The following is a 21,706-nucleotide window of genomic DNA, read 5'->3' on the forward strand; positions in this document are numbered from 1 at the left end:
AAAGGTATCGGTAAGCAAATACTTTGAAAGTCTTTGCTACTTCGATAGAGAAGAGAAGAAATCTCGTACACCCCCTGGACACTTTACTTCCCTGTTTGCAATTAGAAAGGATCGATGAGAGGAACGGTAACACGCGTCATCGGAATTTTATCATTCACCCACACCGTCCCTGATTATTTACCAAAGCAAAAGGATTCGAGGCTCCTCCAACCTCCGGAATAATTCGGTTTCACCCTCTGGAAGGGGTGCTACCATTAGCGCATGCGTCCGGCATGGCTAACACTCCCTGTCTTGCAGCGGAGCATTATTTTGTAACGACATCCCTTGTGAGGTAGGTCGACGCGATACACGCTTATCAAAAATTTCACGCGCATCATAGAATCCTTCGAGCCGGAAGTGCGATTAGAACGTTCCTTTGGCGATTCCGCAACAAGGATCAATCCTTGATAAATTAAAATCGCGCGAGTCTCGTCACGCCGAGAATCGGGCGTGAACGCATTGTTTTGATTCTCGGATAATGTAGACGCGAAATCTGGAAGTTTCGAGTAACAACCACGTGCACTGCTAGAAGAACATCCGGAAGACATCTTGCAATTTTAATTAGCTGCATTCGGTAAGGCACACAGTTTATATTTAATATTGTGACGGATAATTAGCGCGGACCTTGATTGGAATTCGCAGAGTTTACAGTTTGATGTGCGCTTTTTTTATTTTTTTTAAGTTGATGCAAATTTAAGAAAATGCAATTCTATGCAGAAATTGCAACGATTAAGCAATCCACGTGTACGCCGTAACGTAACACAAAGTTTAATATTGATTTTACGCTCAGCATCCGTAGCGCGCGCACCACTGTTTACAAGAGGTACGCGTGTATGTGCACACGTGTGCCGAAATGACATGTGTATTAGTTGATGAAAAACAGGCAGGTGAGCGATTTTACACACGTGCGCTACCAAGTCGACACGTGCTCCATTTCCCTCTTTCTACTTCGTTCTAACCCCTTCTGATTGTCTCACTTCCGCGAAGCTTGCTTCTGAATTGCTTTCAACGATAATAAGGGCAGCGGGACGCGTACATTACAAGGGTCGCGGGGAAGGGTAGTTCTTCATTGAGAGTCGCTTTTGAAGAAATGGAGACAAAAATCACCCATTAAAATTGTAGTAGAAACAAATATTTGTATAATAAAAGCACCTTTTCGTTATTAATTTGCCTCTGATGAACTCTGTAATGGTCAATCTGAAATATGCACTCTGATTGATAATTAAATTGAGAATTTTATGTAAACATAACGGGTTGTTACAATCGTGTATAGCACGCAATCGGGTCGATGATGATTAAATCTAATATTTACCTGCAATGCGCTCTCAATAATTTTAACAAAGGTCAACGAAATATATTACGCAGCGCAATTATTTGCCGCCACGGTCCTTCCATTTTAATTATCAAGCTCGGCGAGTGCTAAATAATTAAGTTCGATGGGAATGAAGCGGTCTTCCAATTTGCAAAGAAAACGAATTTCTCTCAATATTCTTTTTTTATTAGGAAATTATCGAAGATCGATGGAATATCTTAAGCTGATAGGAAAATTCTAATTACCGAGGCAAACTCATTATTAATTCAAAGTCACGTCTTTATAATTCATGATTCTTGGAAAACTTTAATGGCAAACACCGAATCACTATGTTTCATTTTTCATTCACGCGACGATAAACATAGATTCTCTGTTAAACGATAACAGCACCGGTACCTGTTAATTTCAATTTCTAGGAAACAATAACGTTATGTTGTTTGTTTGTTTTGCAAATGGATTGTGAAACGAAACTGGTGCAACCATGTGCAAATACAGTCGTTTTTATTTTATTGATGCAACGAGAGCGATCAATATTTTACGTATTGAAACATATGAAACAAGAAATTAGAATTTTATTCTTAGGCAGAAAAAATTCTACGAAAGTAGAATAATTAGTCGACAGTAATCAGTGTCCAAGTTGCACGTAAACGATCAAGCTTTTCTATTCAATTATCTCCCCGATTATTTTCATGCTGTCATGTTTCGCGTGCTATTTTCCAGCAGGATCCTTCAGTTCGTGCAGGAGACGTTTATGTAATCATAGTTCAATTAAGATAATCGATCACGAGCGGTTAGAGCGACACGGAAATTCAAGACGATCTCGAATGGTTGTAGGGAAACATGGCGGAAAAGATGTACTATTGGGGAGAAGAGAAGGACCAGGTGGATCCGGATCAAGCTTTCATAGAGTTCAAAGCAAAGCCGGTCGCTGCCGAGAGGAAGCGGGATTATACTTCTGCTTCCGTTCCAAAGATGACCGCCTCCTCGCCGCAAGGCAGAGCGACGGAAGTTGGGAATCGCGAAGAGGATACGGAACGAGGCGGATGGGACAACAAACTCGACTTCCTGTTTTCTTGCATCAGCGTGTCCGTCGGTTTGGGCAACGTCTGGAGATTTCCGTATTTGTGTTACAAAAACGGCGGTGGTGAGTATCCGGTTCTGGATTTTAACGCGGAAAAAAAGAGGCAAAATTAATTCAATAGGAAAACCTTCACCTTAATTTCGACGATTGTTCCAATTGTTTGATCAATGTTTCGTGATAATGGAAGGGTATAAAATTGAGGGCCACATTGTTGGTTCGATATGCAAGGACAATTAATTTTCGACCGTGAACATAGGTGTATTATGTATTCAAATTTAATCGTCCGTGATCGATCGATATTCATATCAATTCGTTCCTCGAAACGATTGCAGGTGTGTTTCTTATCACTTATGGAATCGCTATGCTCTTCTGTGGAATTCCAATTTTCTTCCAAGAAGTCGCTATCGGGCAATACCTTGGCGCTGGAGGGATGACGCTCGTGGGTCAACTGTGCCCTTTGTTACAAGGTGCTTTATAAAATCATATTTTATTTATAAACCTTGTGTATTGCTTTCTTCAATCAGAGAAGATTAAAATGAACAATAATTCGTTATTTTTATTCCATCCAGGTGTCGGATACGCTACCATGACTATCGTATTCTTCCTCGACGTGTATTACTGCATAATTATCGCTTGGACACTTTTCTATCTCATTAGCACATTCGCCAATATACCTGGCGTACCTTGGAGCGGTTGTGGTCAGTGAAACAATTACAATTACACGTATTTCTGATTGTTTCATCATTCAACGATATACTTTTAATTTTACAGGCAACTGGTGGAACACCAAAGACTGCTACGCTGGTTCCGATAAAATCGAGCATGGAGGAAATGTTTCTTATTCGAATAATACTAATGTAACGAGCAATGTTACTTTGCATCATACGACACCCGTCGAGGAATATTGGGAGTAAGTGAAAATAGTCTAAATTAAACAGACGGAGCCTCCAATGTGACTTTTTAATAATAACATCTTAACTAATCCAAGATCATTTCGTTCGGTACTTATCTCGAAAATAAATAATTTCTCTTTTGAAAAGTGGTGGGCTCGGCGAGAAACATTTCAATTCGAATGAGAAACTTATTAAACGCGTAAACGATTCTAGACGACGGGTTCTTGGGATCACTTCCGGTATTGAAACGATCGGTGGAATACAATACGAGCTGTTGGGTTGTCTGGTCATCGGTTGGCTGCTCGTTTACTCGATCATCCGTCGTGGTCTTCATCAGAGCGGTAAGATCATCTGGTTTTCAGCCTTGTTCCCCTACGTGGTGCTTTTCATTCTTTTGGGAAGAGCGGTGACATTGGACGGCGCCTACGATGGTTTACTATACTACGTCACGCCCAGATGGGACCAGCTGCTATCGCCAGGACCATGGATCGATGGTGCGACACAAATTTTCTTCGCTTACAGTATCGGCACCGGGGCACTGCCTGCTTTGGGATCTTACAACAAGTTTCATCATAATTCCTACAAGTAAGGATCTAATTTTCATTTTAAAACACCGCAACAACCACTTGCCTATGATGATTAAAAGAAATAGGTAATTAAATTTTTATTTTCCAGAGATGCACTAATCACTTGCATAGTGAACACCTTAACTTGTCTTCTGGCTGGTTGTGTCACCTTTTCCATACTGGGTCACATCGCTTTGGAGCAAAACACTCAAGTGTCCGAAGTGGTGAAAAGTGGACCGGGTCTGGTGTTTCTCACCTACCCGGAAGTGGTGCTCAAACTACCTGGCGCCCCGATCTGGGCTATAATCTTCTTCGTAATGCTGCTCGTAAGGGAGATTCAACTCGATCACAGAAAAATATTTGAATTTCATTTTATAATCAATCTGATTTTTTTCTATAGATACTCGGAATCGATAGCGAATTTTGCATAGTCGAATCCTTTATCACGGGTATGGTCGATAACTGGCCAGATCTGCTTCGTCCTCATAGAAAGAAGTTCACCATTGCTATCTGTCTTTTAATGTTTCTTCTGGGAATTCCTATGGTGACCCACGTTAGTGTCAAATTTTCGTAAGATTCGTTTATTCAAATTTTTAGAACTTTCATATAATTCTGTATTTATATTGCAGGGAGGAGTTTATATATTCCAATTGATGGACTTTTATTCAGCGAGCGGCATGTCGATTCTGTGGGTTTGTTTCTTTCAAACGATCGCTATATCTTGGATCTTCGGGGCGAACAAATTCTGCGACTGTATTCATCAAATGATGGGTGTACGATTGAATAAATTTTGGTACATATGCTGGGTGGTGTTTGCACCTGTGATCATGGCTGTAAGTATCAGTCGTATCTTCTGAAATTCTCTTGTTTAAAATGCACGATAACGAAAGAAAAATTGGAATTTTAAAACGCGGATCAGATCTGTTCAAACAAATTATCGATCTAGGTACAGAGATTAATGTTTGATGGGAGAAATGATATTTTTACTCCCTTATACGAAGTATAACGCGATCAATCAATGTTGACACGATCGTACTTTCCTCGTGGGCGAGAGAGAGACGGGTGTAATTGTACCAATCTGTCTCTGTCTTCGATATCACACGTTTCCTCGACGGTATGATCGATACTCTTTACAGTTTTGCTCAAAAGAACGGTAAGCGAGGTCTAATGGAATCGATCATCAAGGAAGAAAAAGTTTAATTACCAAAGTCGATCGCTCAAATGGCAAAAGAATTTAGAAAGTTAACTGGCATTTTAACTTCGAGATGCTTTAACTTTTTATCGGATAATGTATTGAATTTTTCTTGCCTTTCCAGTTTATTTTCGTGTTCCAATGCGTTCAATATAAACCATTGAAATACGGAAGCGATTACGAGTATCCAACATGGGCGGAAGTCCTGGGATTTTGTCTCAGTTTGTCATCGATGATTTGGATTCCTGTCTATGCTATTTATTACGTCCTCGTCACTCCAGGATCAATTAAAGAGGTAGTTTATTATATTATTCTGCTCCTCGATTTTAATATTCAAATATTTTTAATAAAATTATCAAATGTCTCAGGAAATATAATAATTCACTTAGAATAGCACCTATAAAAATATGACACTGTTTTCCAGAATATCCTAAAGGGCCTAAAGCCGAACATAAAATCGCACCCAAAATTACCTAAGGGAGAGAAATCAGCAGTGATACCGATGTCCGAGAGCAGCGCAGGATTAATCACCAAGAACAACAGCTTCTTAAGGGGGTAGACACGGTTAATAGTTGCGCGTTGACTTTGTGTACCGGCAAAAATGGCCTAAACATGGGTTTACGGGACTACACTTTTCATCCTTATGAACATTTGGGGCTGGGTGAGGGCTTATTCGAGAGAGGAAGGTACAATGCACACCGCTGCACTCATATTTTAGTGGGATTATGTTGATGCAAATTAAGATCTATTTTGTCTTCATTTGTTGCGAAATAACGACGAAAAGCGTAGTCTCGTAAAAGCATTCCCACAGACCAGTTCCGCTATTTTGTGGATAATACAGAGAAAGTCACCTGACAAATTCAGTTCAGCTAGTTTATAAGGTGGCGTCTAACTAAGAAGCCTGTCGATTTGGAATCGTAGCCAAAATCAGGCGTTAGCTAGGTGTCACTCGACTGTGTTAGCGAAGGCAAGTGAAAAAGGCAACAAAGGCAAGATCTGTCCTTCTCTCATTCTGAATGTTGAGATCGTCCCTTTTCGCTAACAATAAGGTATTGACTGACGCCCGCCTGGATTTTTCACAGCGCCCCATAACAAACCTCGCTCAAAGAGGAGGTATAACAAGAGATATACCTCCTCTTTGCAATAATTCTGCAAATGTTTACATAAGTTGTATATGAGATATTTATTTATTTAAATTATTTGCATTCATTCAGAATATTGACTAACACTCCTTTGTATTTTTTATTAGTTTCGAAAAACAAAGTTACTATAGGTTTCTGGAAATATATACAAGCGTCACGCAATTGGGACGAGTATATCTTTTCGGTAAGAGATGATTGCTTAATCGCTACTCATAGATTGTAATTAAAATAAGAGTAATATTTTTAATCGAATTTAAGGGAAGAAGACAGATACTTGAATCGAAAAGTCAACTTCCTTATCGACACATTGATACTTGCGTGAAACTCCTTGGGGGATGAAGCTGGAGACAAAGTTTATAATATACTGCGATAGTGAACAGTGCTAGTTTTTCAGATGATTATTATATTTACGAATAGAAACGAAAGAGGTTCTATATTTTTCTATCGCGAATTCCGTTTACGAGAAACATTCAGTTGATAGTACAATTTCAATGGGAAAGTAGAAGATTTTTCGAGGATAGAAGAGCGATTGAAAAGCGTGTGATAAGTTTAGGATGCCTTTACAAAACCGTAGTATTTTTTTTATTCCAGATATTATGATAGTTTTTCATACGAACGAGATCGAACGACCAATTAATATAATATTAACAATAATGAGAAAAAAAAAGAAGCTTCTTTTATAATACTCTCTTTTAGAAAACTGGCCTAATATGTTTCCTGATCGTTTCAGGATCATTTTTAACAATACAGACTACGCTGGATCGCTAGACGTTGTTTCAACGAGTTGAAGTGGTTGTTGCTGTTGTACGATATTGAGAGAGGTCTAAAAGTTTTATCCAACGATTGTTTATATTTTATTATTGCACTGTTACGGTGGAAAGTACTTCCAATAGAGAACTAAAGGTGTTGCGAACTCACGCGTCGAGTACTGTTAACAATTACGCGATAAACAGAATTTAGGTTGAGAGAGACCGGATTTATTTTAGATAAAGAATGAAGATTACGTGGAAACAGTATTACCTTGTAAGCGATCATTAAATGTAATTCGAATCCATACAAGGGGCTTCATTCACTGACATTAATTAAAAAAAAATTTTTTTTTCATTATACTTGATATTTTCCTAACGTTCTTTTTTTACTTATTTATTGAAACATACTATGTGTCATTTGATCCAAACTATTTGCAACAGTACAAATTTTAACGTTAGTTGATACGAAAAAGTGAATTCCTACAACAATGTGTCCTAATTATAATTTTGAATAATACGAGCACTCATTAAATTAGTAGCACTGACGATCACACGAAATGATTGTTGAACTATAGAATAATGAGAATATTTTCTAAGGACCTCTCGACCGCTCAAACATATTGTAAATTTTAATCTCGAGCTGGTTCCATCCGCATGGATTAAAATTGAGATATTTCTAAAGTAAGTTATAATTTCTATTAAAATACAACAATCCGATGTGTTTCAACGAATTAATCAATAAAAGCGTTGGAATGAAACAGTCTTTTATTGATCCTCTGCACATTCGAACGACAACCATTCTTTATTCCACGGTTCATTAAACCATGAATTATAGTCTAATAAATGATCGTTTATCGCGTCAATAATTCCTCAAACCCAGACAGGATTACAGGATCTGAAAGCTGGACGTTTGCCTTTATAAACAATATACTTTATCGCGTTTCAGAAAATTTCCAATTTATACGAACACACGATCGCATGAATAATCAGTTTTGCACGAATAGATTCTGTATCCCGTACAACTGAGATTTATTTTGCTGTTAGAACAAAAAAAAAAAAAAAAAAAAATGAACTACAGTGCTTGCAGCAGTACACGTTTTATTCCCGGAGTAAAAAAAAGGAGAGCGGATCCCGCAGTGGCAAATATTCGAGAAAGAAAATGAAACAACGCCACCGGAACGTGTTGATTGTACAGCGAGTAGGACCTTTGTGATAAAACTGATTCCAATCGTGAATTCTGTACAGAATTTCCACTCTTTCTGTTTGCTTTCCTCTCTCCATCTACCTTCCCTTTTTTATTCTGTTTCTCTTTGCAAAATTCATGCAACTGCCTCGTACCCTTTCGACTATGAAATCGTAGATGTTTAACATGGAACAATATCCCTAATTTGTCAGATTTGCTGGCAGCATACGAAAGAAAAGCGTGACCAATTTTTAAGGTCGGGTTCGAACGAGTAACCCCGTTATTTCTATGTCGAAAGAATAAGGGTTGCATAAAACAGGACGGTTAGAGTTGTACGAAACTTCGGAACAAAGGAAATTGAACACAGCGAGGTTCTTATCGACCCATCGCTCTATAAACGTCCAATTTAACCATACTCTCGAGTCACGAAAAAAAAAGAAACGAGATCGTTTCGATAACTGTACCATTAGAATTTGCTAATCTTCATCGCGATTAAATTCCGACTATGGAAAATTAGCAGGCAAACCTTTTCGCGCGATAAATTATATTTCGGTGTGTATAAATTTTGTTTATCCGATTGAAAATTATATAATCGGTCGTAGAACATAATCGGACGAATAAATAATCGAATAGAGATAACAATGGGGCTATCGTTAAAAATTGAAATTCGGATAATTTCAATGAAGATTTTCCCGTAAAATAATAAATGAATAATGGAATTTATAATAACGTTAACATTTTAATAATTCGTCAGAATGAACAAGGTAAATTCATTAATTTCTCTAATTGACAGCTTCTTCCTAAAATTATTATCGTTCAGGTTTCGATAGGGAACAATAGAATTGCAGCAGACGGGAAACTAAGTGGTCTACCAAATATAGATTAATTGATTGGAATACAACTGGGACGGAGGTTTTCGCACCATTGCTCGAGACGTTCGTCGAACGGAGTTTCTTGCGCAAGAAGCATCGAGTTTTGCGAAACGACAATGTCGATCTCTATTTGTCAACCCCCGGGCTCCAACACTTTCTTTCCTTCATTGAATTTTAAATCCTCTTCAAGTTTTCCGTCATTGATTTCCCTTGAATTTCCTCAAAATTTCGCAGCGAAATTTTCCATCGTTTCCACGATTGTTCCTTTGTTCCCGGAAGGTTGTTTAGCAAGGTGACCGTAGTTTTGGTGGCTGTGATCCTAAAACGCGGCCTGTCGCCATGACAACACCCCTTGTACGCGTTTCTGTTTCAAATAATGTAGTTCGCTGCTCGAAGAATGCAGTTAAGGCGTTTCTACCCTTCGCACAGTATCGTCCCTCGTGCGGAAAGCGTACTCGAAGGGGTGCGAAGAAGACCTGTGCGACTCCCAGAATAACCCTCTTCGATTAATCGTAGTTGGCGGGAAACCTTTGAGAATTCAACGAATCCGATTTACGTTTGTCCGACAAAAAAAGAGATTCCTTCTTTAGAATATGGAAACAAATTTTCCGAGAACCCTTGAAGTGGCTAGTAATTGTGTGCAACTTGTAAAATATGACCGCTACTTCCAACTGCTAAGAGAGAAATCTACTTTAAATCCATGACGAAATGATCCTATTTTTTTTTGTACCCCATGCTCGACCAGGTGGCGATACATAAGCCTAACGTTTTTATTTCGTACACGAGAAACGTGACTCGATTTGCAACCCTCCACTCCGCGCTCAGCCCTAACGCTATGCTAAACAAATATCACATATTTTATGCGGGTAAATTTACATACCGTACACGTGTCACAGAATTTTAGTCGGAAAATAATGTTGAAGGTAGAACCCTCTGAAAAAAAATTACGTTCGCGTGCGAACGCTCCTCCTTTTATTTCAGCAAAGTTCTACATTTCTGTATAAACTTGACGTCTCAGTTTCGAAACAAAGATACCTTTAACGCTTCCTTGCATTCTGTGCCGTGAAACATGATATCAAGTTGCATTAAGCTTTTGCATCCCAATATTTTCCTTGGAGCCCTTTTAATGCAAAGTTTCTACGCTTACGTTTACACAAACCGCTTTCTTCTTATTTTTACTTGTAGAACCTGTAAACTTTCCTAACAGGAAAGTTTTGATCGTTCTCGAAGAAAGGGCGAAAGGGAAGAAATTTAAAAAAACGTTTAAGAGTTCAAGAACCTTCGGTTAGGCTGAAGCTATATTTCAAAAATTTTACATAAGCCCGGGGGAAAATATATTCTCGGTCAAAGTATTGGCGGGTAACAGGATTTTCGCGATAAGTCTTTTATAGTCGACGGAGTTTCTATCGCGTCAATCGATCGAGCTTAAATCGTGGCCTACGTTTCTTCGTGGACGCGCACGAGCACGAGCAAAAACTGTTCAAGTAAGTTAGCAAGTTAGAAATCAGGGATTAGTTAGAGAGGATGTTAGTTTGGAAAAGTTAGGCCCAATTGCCGGGACCGAAACTTCGAATTATTGTTGGAAATCGACCAATTAACAGTAGCAATCGTTGCGAAATTTAATCGAACCACAAATTCCATTGTCGCGCCTAGATTTATTAGGTTCTTCAAAAAAAAAAAAAAAAATAAAGAATTTCAATTGCTGTGTTTCCGAAAAATAACGCTACGAGCAAGGTTCAAAATTCAAGCTTCCGGCAAGTGCGATATTTTCGTAGAAAAGTTACCACCTGCAGCGTACACGAAACAAAGGTATCCGGATAAATCAATGTCCTGGCTGTTGTAGATCTTGTTACTTTACAATGTTTCGAGATTCAGGGCATGAATCTCGAAGATTATGACGCGAAAGTTCTGCTATGAAAGGGCTTTTAGTTATGCACCTGCTGAATTCGTCCAACATTTTACGTCCCCCTTGTGCCTGGATCTCGTTTGTTACGAAACCTAGCGACAGATAGAGCCATCCCTCCAGAGTTTTTCAAATATTCAACAGCCCTTTCTGTAGCAGATGGACGACGATGGCCGTCTTCAGGATTCTTCAACTTTATCGGGTTGACCTTTAACTGTCGTGCCTTAGAAAATTTCGATTTATCAAACTTTTCTCATTTTCAAAATTTCAACGAAAATGGTACTCGAATCATATAATGGCATTGAATTAAAAAAGGGTTAAAATTTCAAAAGGGTTATCTTATCTCTCTAAATTAAGTAGGATCCTTGAAACGTGCTCTACACAAATCTTTCTGTAATCCTTTCGAGCTGGACTCGAGGAGGCTTCCTATTTCTCAGATTCCTCGAGTTTCATTAAGGACGCTCGTGCGAACATAATTACGGCGCGGTCGTTGCGATAAACATGCTCGTCGCGCTGCACTTATCGCCGTTCCGCTTCTTTCTTGTAGTCCCAGCTTCCGGGAAATGTATCTCGAGGGCGTTTTAAGACGTTCGAGTGTCTTCCCGCGTCCTCGAAGACGTACAATATTTTTCAGCGTTATGAAAGCGTCCTCGTTACGACCACCTAAGACGCGTCTACGCCACCTCTCTGTCTTTTTATCCTATTTTTCACCACTTTTCTCGGTGTACAGGTTGAAAGGATCGCTAGATTCATCTAATTATTCGCTAGATCAACAGATTTGTCTTTTCTTCGAGGAAGAAAATTCTTCCTTATCTTCCAAAAATTTTTATTTATCTATCAAATTGCCAACAAAGTTCAAAGTTCTATCGTATAAAAATTATAGAATAATATTTTCCTCCACCTCGAATATTTATCGACAAAGGTTTATTTACCGCAACACTGTGGCTTTTGCATAATTCATTAGTTTTGCAATTACTTCTGTTCACGGGTTACTATTTTACCAAGTTACGTTAGAAACTCGTTAAAACAGTAGCGGAATCTGGTTGGATTTTCTTGTCAGAGGAATTGCGCGTGAAACCCAGTGATTTGGAAAAATGCAATCATAAATCTTTCGTTATTTGAAATTACGATTTCTTTCTGTTTTTCGAATATACCGAGATACCTACTCGTGCACACGGAAGCTTGAAATATTTTCTTTCAGAGGTTTAAGCACACGACAGGTTTCGATTTTATCACCTCTTCCTCCGTCACATTATATCCTATTCCTCTCATTATAGATTCAAACAGGGCGGACATTTTTCCGAGAAATTTTCTTTCCAAGACGAGTTAAGATCCCATCATCGTTCATTCCAGAGTTTTTGCCGTTTTCATTACAGGCCAGATAAAAGTCGACCGTAATTGCGAAGCCTTCCAGTGTTTTTCTTCGACCCTGACTTAGCATACCTCAGGGGTTGCTTTTCTTTTCAAGCAAAACACCCGTTCGATGCTTTCCGCGCGCTCACTCATATTTTACTACCTGTTTGCCCGACTTTACTTTTTTCCCCCACCCCGAAACTATTTAATCGATCTTACAACCTGTCGTCGCTATTTACCAACGATACGAATTTCATTAATAAACGAAAACACTCTGGGAAAGTTTTACAAATTCAATTTGTATTTAATAATTAACTAGTAATGGATGGAATTTGACAATTTGATGACAGCGTGTGGTTCGTTAAACGCGAGGTAAAGCTCGATGATTAATAAGCAGTCTGACATTCAGCGGTTTTATAACGAGCGTACAAATTATTAATACGATAATCGTACCGTTCAACGTTCTTTCTGCTTTTTAATAACGTAATTAACGTAACAAATAAAATTTCTCAAGCGTCGATACGTTTCACCTCTAATCTTTTCGCTTCAACTTTCGTTCACCAAACTTAATTGTTTCTTTTTTAACTGAGTTATAGACGTAAGTGAAGGATACACTTTCGCGAGTAGCTGACCGAGAGCTGAGCGTAAACTTTGCTCACCTAACTTAAATCCGTAACGGGATGCAAAACTTTCCGCCGTTAAGAGTTTCACGCGTGCTCTTCCGCCACTGAATCGTTATTTGACGTTTCGCAATATCCATTAGGAGTTTCATCAACTTTTCACGGTTTACTTCAAAGTGCGTCTCCCTTCGACGCCCGTTTCGAGGGACTCGGTTACGATTAATAACTTTAAAGAGGACCGCTAAAAGATCATCCAACGAACGAACGTCGTGAAAAACTCTAAATAATAAAGCAAAGAGCTTTACGAGTGTGTTTTCGTGTTTATCCATTGAATAATTAACAACACCGTGATAACGGAACGGTATACTAACAGCAGTGTGACCCCGGTGTTACTAGGTCAGTAGTTAATTATTCATGAATCATTGTTTCAAACTCCATCTTCGAAGAAACAGGCAGTTCTAGCACCCTTCGTTAATGCAGCTCGAGAGGATCTCCCTCCATCTTTATCGCCTAATCCCTGCCAGTAACTTATCCGTCCATCAAGAAGATTACGCGAAATTTTTTTTCAAAAATTTTCCTTTGTATTTCTCAAGGTAAGATGTTAAAAATCATACGAATGGACGGTCATAAAACAAGCGATACATATTTCCTTCCCTTTCATGAATTCTTGTTTCTTTTTCTTTCTTTAACAGGAATGAACCGAGTGTAAATAAACGCTGGTTCGACTGAAAAGACCGATCGAGAATCAATCGAACGGACGGAAGATGAGAGCGCGAACGAGCAGAAACGATCGTCTATCGAGACGAAATCTCTTCGGGATCCGGTGAGCAACCAGAGAAAGGAAACCGAGACCCTTTCATCACGAACAGGATGCACGTAATACTTTCGCGGGGTGTCCGAGCCAGCTGGCATGGCGAAAGAAAAGAGGAAGAGGAACGGAAGGACGGGTGGAACGTAGGAAAGGGAGTTGAAAAGAGGGAAAATAGGTGGTGAGTTTCTCAGCTAGAACTCGAGGTAGGAGGAAGAGGAAGCGTAAGTGACTAGCCAAGCGAGACTTTTCCGCGTTATATTGTCTTCTTCGAGCTTCTCCTAGCCGTCTTAACCGACTCGCCAACAAAGACAGAACCATTTCTATTCTTTTCCTTTCCCCGTCACGGTACCCTGCCATTTCGTTACGTCGCGACAACCCCGTTCCTCTTCGTCACCAGCGATTCGTGAAACTTGTCAGAAAAAAGAACTACATTTGTATGCATCCTTTTCAAAGATTTATGAACGACAACGCGACCGAGGATCATCGCTCGGAAGTCTCAAAGTCGTGGAACAAAAGGGAATCACTTGTAATTGAGAAATAAATTTGTATCTTCTTCGTCGAGCATCGCCTGGTTTGTTTCTTTATTTATAGATCGTTCGACGCCAGTGGTAAAATTGGAAACCATAGAAATCAGACGCTTTATTTTATTCAACATTTTCTAAATTCAGCTATTTTCACAGTTCGAATCGAAATAGCTTTTAAATACTTGGCAGTTGATATCATTAATCCGTCTGAAACGAATCTCGACGTTTCATCGATGAATTCGTATCGCTGAGGAGCTTTGAAATCAAGTCCATTAGCATCGGGATTAATTTGCATAGACGCTGGTTTAGCCATTCGAATTGTAGATGTAACAGACCTGATTCGATTCCGATGCTTTTAAGTCGAGATATGTATATCCCTTGGTCGATTGTCCTCTTTGGTTATTTTTCAAAATAATAATAAGTAAACAGGATGACAGGAAATAAGTGGATCGATAAATGCTTCTATTTTAAAGGAGTTGAATTTTTAAAAAATATTGAATTTCCATAATTTTCTCTATTTAATCCTTAAAAATGCTGATGTTTCTTATATAAGCCCAAGCGACATGTTCCCTCGAGCAGGAAATAGAAAACGCATAATTTTCAGAGAAGGAAAAAAGGAAAGAGGGATCATTTTAAACGGGAAAACACGCGTCTACTCGATATCATGGAAAAATATAAGAAAATTGTTTTGCGAATGGTAGCATTTGCAAATCCTTGTTACGATGCTATTTGAGATACGAAAGTCGTTCCAAGAAAAATAAAGAGGGGACTCGTGCCCGAGGAAGGCAAATATAAATTTACATATCGTACGTAACGTTATCACCTCTTCTCCGGGGGAAAATGATTTTTCCCTCTTCAAGCAATTTTCACTAGTTTTTCTCGCACCACTGATGACCTAATCTTGCGTCGACTCTTTCCCACAAGACTTATGTCGTTACACTCTTCAACGGCGTAATTGTTATTTGCTTACCATGCTTCAAGAGTTTTTTAAAAATAATTAAATCGAAGAGCGAAAATTTTAAAACTCTAAATTTTGCATTTTCTAGATAAACGAATCGCGTTTTTGAAAATCTACCAGAGCTGACTCGGAAAATTAAAAAGTTTATTCGCACGATGCCTTTCTAAATTTCAAAAATCACAAGTGAAACAAATTACAGTTCCCTTTTCGCTGTTTACAACCGAGCGAAAGAAAATAGACGAATCTTGTCACGATGTAGATCGATTTGCCATTTATTTCGCACCAACCGGTCGGCACTGGTTGATCGCGTCAATTATTTTCACCGATCGCGAATTTCCGCGTTCGCGGAAACACGGACGGAAATAATGTCGAAACGTTGCTTTATAAGCTTTAATGACGAGGAAAATTGCAGTTCGACCGACGAGAATAAACGTGAGAACATGACACAATGGAAACTGGAGATACGCGAATAACATTATACACGCGTAATGGAATATTTTCATTCATCGTTGATGTTGCAGCTAATTAAACGGAAAGGTTCGTTCGCTGGCCAACGTTGGCTCGTTCTTTTCCCATGGAAACGGCCAGTAATTAAGTATGATTGATTATAAACAAAAACGATCGGTATCCTTCGGTCCAGTTATTATTAATAACGGAAGTGTAGTCCATCGATTGGAAAAATAAAAATAATTGAATTTACTCTCGAAGATGTATTCGTTACCTGTTAAATAATTACTGAAACAGAAGATAGATAGAACGGTAACGCGAAACGGAAATATGTTTCTTCGCCTTCTGTTTCATCTCTTTTTCAATTATACCCGAGTCTACGATCAAAAGCATTTTCTGAAATTGAAAACGCATTCGCGTATTCATACGCGTGCCAACCTTTCTCTACTATTTCATTTTATTTCCCTGCTTCTATGTTTTTTCGCTTTCGAATAATGCAATTCCATCGCTACGTTTCGTTTCAAACGACACTGTCGTTCGGTTCGGCTACGTTTAAAAGAAATAATCGCGAAATGGAAGTGTCGATCGGGATATAGAATGTTGAATTCAGTAAATCGTTGATCAATTTTATTTCAGTTTCAATCGGTAAATTCCGAATGTTTGATCGACATACGTAACAGGATCTGAAAGTATGGTAATGGAATAGGTGACAAGGAAATGACAAGCTGTTGCGATAGTAAGTAGTATAGGGAATTTCTAGTTGACCAGCTATAATTAACGTCCCACGAGTAGTGCATGCGTGCTGGATGCGTTGTAAACATGCATGCAACGGAATTAACTCTTAGATCAATTACGATAAAAATGACGGGATGTCGTGCAATTGAGACTTTATCTAAAGTAAGTTTCAAAGTTAATATCAGCCGAGACATTGATTCGATACGACGACAGGTCATGCACTTTTCGCTGCATTTAACCTTTTATCATAAAAAGTTACGCTTTCGTAAGGAAATTCAATTCTATTCTCAACCCGGAAACTCTATTCTTGCTATTCTTGCTATTCTTGCTCGGTTTGCTCTCAATTTGGCAACTAGCGCGAACGGCTTTTGTCGCGACGGTAAAGGGGATAGAGAAAAGCGTCTGACGATTAAGAAGCACGCAAGCTCGTTGCTCTGTGATTTCATTAGAAGTAAAAATGAAAGGGAAGGGAAGAAAGGGGAAACGTAAGTGCGTGAAATAAAAGCTGGCCTTAAGTGTTAATTCAACACGACCGAGTTGGCTCGCGTTTAATAACTACCTAGAAATAATTGCTCGTGAAAAAGTCTTTCAAGCTGCGCCGAGAAGTACATTACGTTAATTAAAATAAAAGGGCTGTTGCGTATCAAATGGCTAATTTCGAAACATAGAGAGTTTCATTCTTACAACCGTTAAACATGGAAACGATAGAATTTAATCAACTTTCCTTGATTCATTTGAAATTTTTAATATTATTAGGAAGAACGATACCCGATCGCAGGCTGGAGAATCGATCCCATTTCGAGGATAACGATGAACCTTTATCGTGATTAAATTAATTACACGGCCCGAGATTTTTCCGACAAATTATTATTGCCGGTATTTCGATCGCTTTTTCTCCGTTTTCTCCCGACGAAATTAATATCCAACCCACCCTCGCGAATATCAAATCTCCTCGTACGAATGGTAAATGGATTAGAAACTTTCGCGTCATTATCCCGGCTTCCCATAATGTAACTATTTAAGATCGCGTTAAAATCTTCCTTAAACTTTAATGAAACAATAACGAACCGATGTGGCAGGGAAATTCGCGCGACTGCTATTTTCAATAATAACGAACGGAACAGCAGCTGGAGATGATAACGGGGTTAGAATGCAATAATTAATATTACAGAAATAAAATGATACTCGGACGTTCGTTGGTTTTGTATTAAACTTTAATGGAATGATCCGTTACGTTTGTAAAACGCTATCGGAAAATAAATTATTCGCTGGATCGATATCGTTGGAAATATTCAACCGCGTGGTCTCTGTTACATTTTAAAATATGCATATTATTATTATTACGTTACGGCGCGGGCTAATTGTTGAACGCGGTGTATCGAACGGGCGCGAAAGATAAATCTGATAAATAAATGAACGGAAATTTAACCAGGCATCCCCTTGAAACAATAACAATGATTCGAGCGGAAAATTAACGGCGGACGGTCGAACAGAAATCGAGCAGCTAATTTTCTCAGGGGTCACGCGACATCTTGTTCGTTGGAGCATCTCTTCATCTCTGGAAGTCGACGCACGAACGCTCGTTTTCTTTGGTCACGCGAACGACGACGATGACGAGGAGGAGGAAGAAAATGTGTAAGAAGAACACAGAGAGGAGTAGAAATAGGAAGAGGAGGAGGAGGAACGAAGGACAGGGACGTCAGTATTGACCCAGTTGGTGGCGCTCTCGCTGTTGCTTCACCCTTTTCCAACCCTCTTGCAACCCCTGCTGCGCTTGTCGCTGCCTGCTCACGCGGTACACCGACTCCACTCACAGTCTGCGGTCTCTCTACGTCTCTGTATGTTTCTACAGGTATAGGAACACCAGGACAAAGCGTCACGTTGCGCAATCCCCATAGACGATTAAACGAGCCACGGGTTAACAGCGATTGTCGTGCGGATACTCGCTACTACCTCAAAACACGGTCCCCCCCTTTCCAACCCCATCGCTGGATTATACTTTCCCAAGGATTTTTCTTTTGCTACGAGAAACGTAGCGTTCTAATTAGCCTCCCCTGATCGCCGTGGGTACACGCGAGAAAATTCGATCAGATTCGAAAAATATAATCGGCTCGGCGGAAAGTTCGGAACGCGACTTTGCAGAATTATGAAAATCATTCTAGACGTTCTTGCTTGCAATTGCGGGCGGAAGAATAACGAAGGAAAATTGTAATTCGCGAGATAAGAGCCGGACAGTTCTGTTCGAGTCTGCTCGAGTATTACAAACTCCCGGCGGGATCGTCGATCCGTGTAAAACGTAGCATTGAGAAATCGAAGCGAACAGAGCGGACGACAAACGCGCACTGTCTGGCAATTAACCGACGACCATGAATAAAATACAATTAAACAGTCGCTTATAGGCGGCCGTCTGGATTTGCTTTGTTAATCTTAACGAGGAAACTTCTTTTTCACCTGGCAAACGCGACGTAAATTATCACGCGAATGTGAATATGTATATCATAGAATTACAGAATACCGTTGAGAACCGGCTGAATAATTTATCTTCGTTGCCACAGTTCATCCTGTCCGAGAGGAAGTTCGCGTTGGGAAACGAGCGTTGTTGCGGCCGAGAAATGACAGAAAAATGTGGCGAGTACAAAAGACGAAGGGAATGAAAAGTAGGAAATACGAACAATGATCGAATACGCGGATCCGATTGAAAATCTCGCTAATTTTATCGCTGCTTTCGCTCGTCAATCCCGGTGCTAATAAATCGTGACGTGGCTGGTGCATGCAACACGATTCAGTTAATTAAGAGGGAAGCACGATTCGCCAAGTTTATGGACCCTTACCACTGTCGGCAATAAGAAGCGTTCAACGATCGATGAAAATTTTGAAGCGGATACAGAACTTTTCAACCGGACAGATACCAAAGCTAAACGATTATTCTCTAATACTTTCGAATTGAATTTCAAGCGTTCTAGGTTCAACTTGAAATAAAGCAATTTTCATCATCGACTTCGCCATCAATATTGAAATATTATTCGTACACCCGTGACATCGTTACAAAAATTTCATGAATGCGTTTCATTACCGGTCTTCTCTCGTTAATTTTCATTAAACGTCCTTTGACGATACGATACGTCGGAATGAATCAACGCGCCAGTTACAAATTTCATTCGGACATTTCGCGCAGATATTGAAATTTTCCTGTTTCTTTGGAAACGCGTTAATACCGTGATCGAATTAACGCCGTGTCGGCTATCAAAGGAGCGTGGCAAGTTTAAAAATTCCTATGGAAATTCAACGCGAACGTTGAGTTTTGAAAATGTGTATTCTCCCCGGGTAGCTAAATTTCATTCGCTCTGCATCGAAGATTCGTCAACACCCACATCAATGACAAGGTAAATTCTATTATCCCGGCACTCTGTTAAAAATATTTAACAGACCGAGGTAAAGTTTAATTAACCAAGTTAATTAGTTACATCAGCGAAGCTGCATAATGTCAAAGAATCAGCAATGAAACCACGAACGAGTGTTAATGGTAATTATTGTTCGGTGGACAATTCGCGCTCGTTAACGAGGTTAAATTGTTCGGTTAAATCGTTGAAGAAACGTTTGAGAAGGATACTCGCTTTGGATATCTTCCCGACTCTGAACAAGCAACCCTTTTGGATAACTGACATCCTTGACAGATCAGCTTATGGACCAACGTGGAAGTAGCTTTTAGGTGGTACGGTATAGGTGGATGATTACAAGCTCAGAGATATGTTCTCGTCAGAGATTGGACGAGCAACAAGAGTGTACCTAAGGAACGGAGCGAATCCTCGAACGATGTGTATACCTGTGATTCGACCCACGAACGCTCACGTTTATTATCTTGCAATTGGCTTGAATTACCGCAAACTCAAACGAGATCGTTCTAGACTGGAATTCATTCGAGATTTTCGCGTTTCAGAGGTTTCGATTTCTACCCACTTGAAATTCAGGAGAATTTAGAAACGAGCAAAGTACGAGTGAAATGAAGAAAGATTATAAATAATGAAGAATTTAATCAATAATCAGTTTGGGAAAAAAATTCTGTTATTAGGTTAATTAGAGAATCTTCGCTGGCAAAATGGTTAGCGTGATATAAAAATTAGTATCTCGAAGAGAATATAAAAAATTGATTTATTTTTAAGAAAAAGGAGGAGCCTTTTTCGAAGAGGATTTATGAGAGAATTTTGGAAGCAAGGAGGAAAGAACGACACGAACGCGATTGATTTATTTAATGCGAAAAAGGCTAGTCACCCTCTTCCTTGAGATTTATACCAGAATTTTTGATCGCAAAAAAGAAAGACAGCAGGAGGACGATTGATTTATTTAAAAAAGAAAAAGTGGTCGCTTTTCTTCGATGAGATTTATACAAAAGATATTTAGTTGACAAACGGAAAATTAACTCTTTTGTATCGTCGCTATCGTACGTTTAATTGATGGTACCGAGAAAAGAGCGACGTATCGCGATGTTTCAAAAGATTAGCAGTTGAAAAGCAGCCGGATAAAGGGAAAAGAATGTTTGTGGCGGGTGCCGGCAGCCATGTGACGAAAATACACAGGTGAAAATGTGCCACTCTAAAAGGAAAAGCAACCTAGCTAATACCGAAACATTTGTACCCTTTAATATCCTGCGTGATGTGACATTATCTTTTTGAAAAATATCCGCATTTCTGATTTCGAAAAAGGCTAATCCGAATGAATTACTTCTTTCATTTTCAATAAACCCCTTCGTGAAGAAAGAAACTCGTCTATTCACCACATTTTACACGCATTACTTTAATATTCTACCTCTTTCCTGAAAAAAAAATTTAACATTTTTTAATACTTTTCATCTTTTCGACCCTTTCAAATCTAGAAAACTCTGAAATCTTCGATAAAAGAAGTCGAGACTGAATAATCCATAAATTGAATATACATATGTTTATCGTAAATTATTGTAAACAGCGTAGAGAAAGCTCTGCAAAAAAAGGAAAGAACAAGTTCGAAATGAGTGTTTCGGTCAGTAATCTTCTACAATGGTGGAAAAATGGAAGAGAAAAATTGCTAAAAAATATTTCGATCTAAAATAATAGGAAAACTCGTTGCCGAAGTGAACAATCCATTCGCTTGTAACGGTTCGTCGAAATCGAATTGATCGAATCAGCGAGTGGTTCGTTCACCGAAGATCAAACAACTGTAGCAAGGTAACCGTACGAAATATCGTATCGGTGAAAGGAACGGGGGGTTGAAAGGCGCGTTCAGGTGTGGCGAGAGTGGAAGCTCGGGGGGTTACGTATTCGAGGATGAAAGGTGAGTTCAGGTAGCAGAGTCA

The 21,706-nt window shown here is 39.2% G+C and overlaps 2 protein-coding genes across 2 annotated transcripts in view; one reads left to right on the top strand and one right to left on the bottom strand.

Annotated features, from left to right (window-relative positions):
• LOC117609154 (pre-piRNA 3'-exonuclease trimmer) overlaps positions 1–21,706 on the bottom strand; it is a 55,547-nt gene that overhangs the window by 17,881 nt on the left and 15,960 nt on the right. The window lies entirely within an intron of this gene.
• LOC117609151 (sodium- and chloride-dependent GABA transporter 1) lies at positions 117–7,685 on the top strand. The gene is made up of 11 exons (XM_034335119.2): positions 117–613; positions 2,186–2,495; positions 2,765–2,899; positions 3,002–3,130; positions 3,204–3,342; positions 3,539–3,910; positions 4,001–4,217; positions 4,292–4,444; positions 4,521–4,724; positions 5,208–5,378; positions 5,508–7,685. Exons 2-11 carry the CDS (start codon positions 2,192–2,194, stop codon positions 5,640–5,642), a joined length of 1,959 nt encoding a protein of 652 aa, XP_034191010.2. The 5' UTR covers positions 117–613; positions 2,186–2,191; the 3' UTR covers positions 5,643–7,685.

Source organism: Osmia lignaria, chromosome 14, assembly GCF_051020975.1.
Source record: "Osmia lignaria lignaria isolate PbOS001 chromosome 14, iyOsmLign1, whole genome shotgun sequence".
Lineage (NCBI taxonomy): Eukaryota > Metazoa > Arthropoda > Insecta > Hymenoptera > Megachilidae > Osmia > Osmia lignaria.

Excerpts from the sequence above, each read along its gene's own strand:
- LOC117609151 (XM_034335119.2), top strand. The coding sequence starts at position 2,192 with ATGGCGGAAAAGATGTACTATTGGGGAGAAGAGAAGGACCAGGTGGAT. Across the intron at positions 3,911-4,000 it reads TTTCATCATAATTCCTACAA|AGATGCACTAATCACTTGCA; the intron begins GTAAGGATCTAA and ends TTTATTTTCCAG. Across the intron at positions 5,379-5,507 it reads CTCCAGGATCAATTAAAGAG|AATATCCTAAAGGGCCTAAA; the intron begins GTAGTTTATTAT and ends ACTGTTTTCCAG.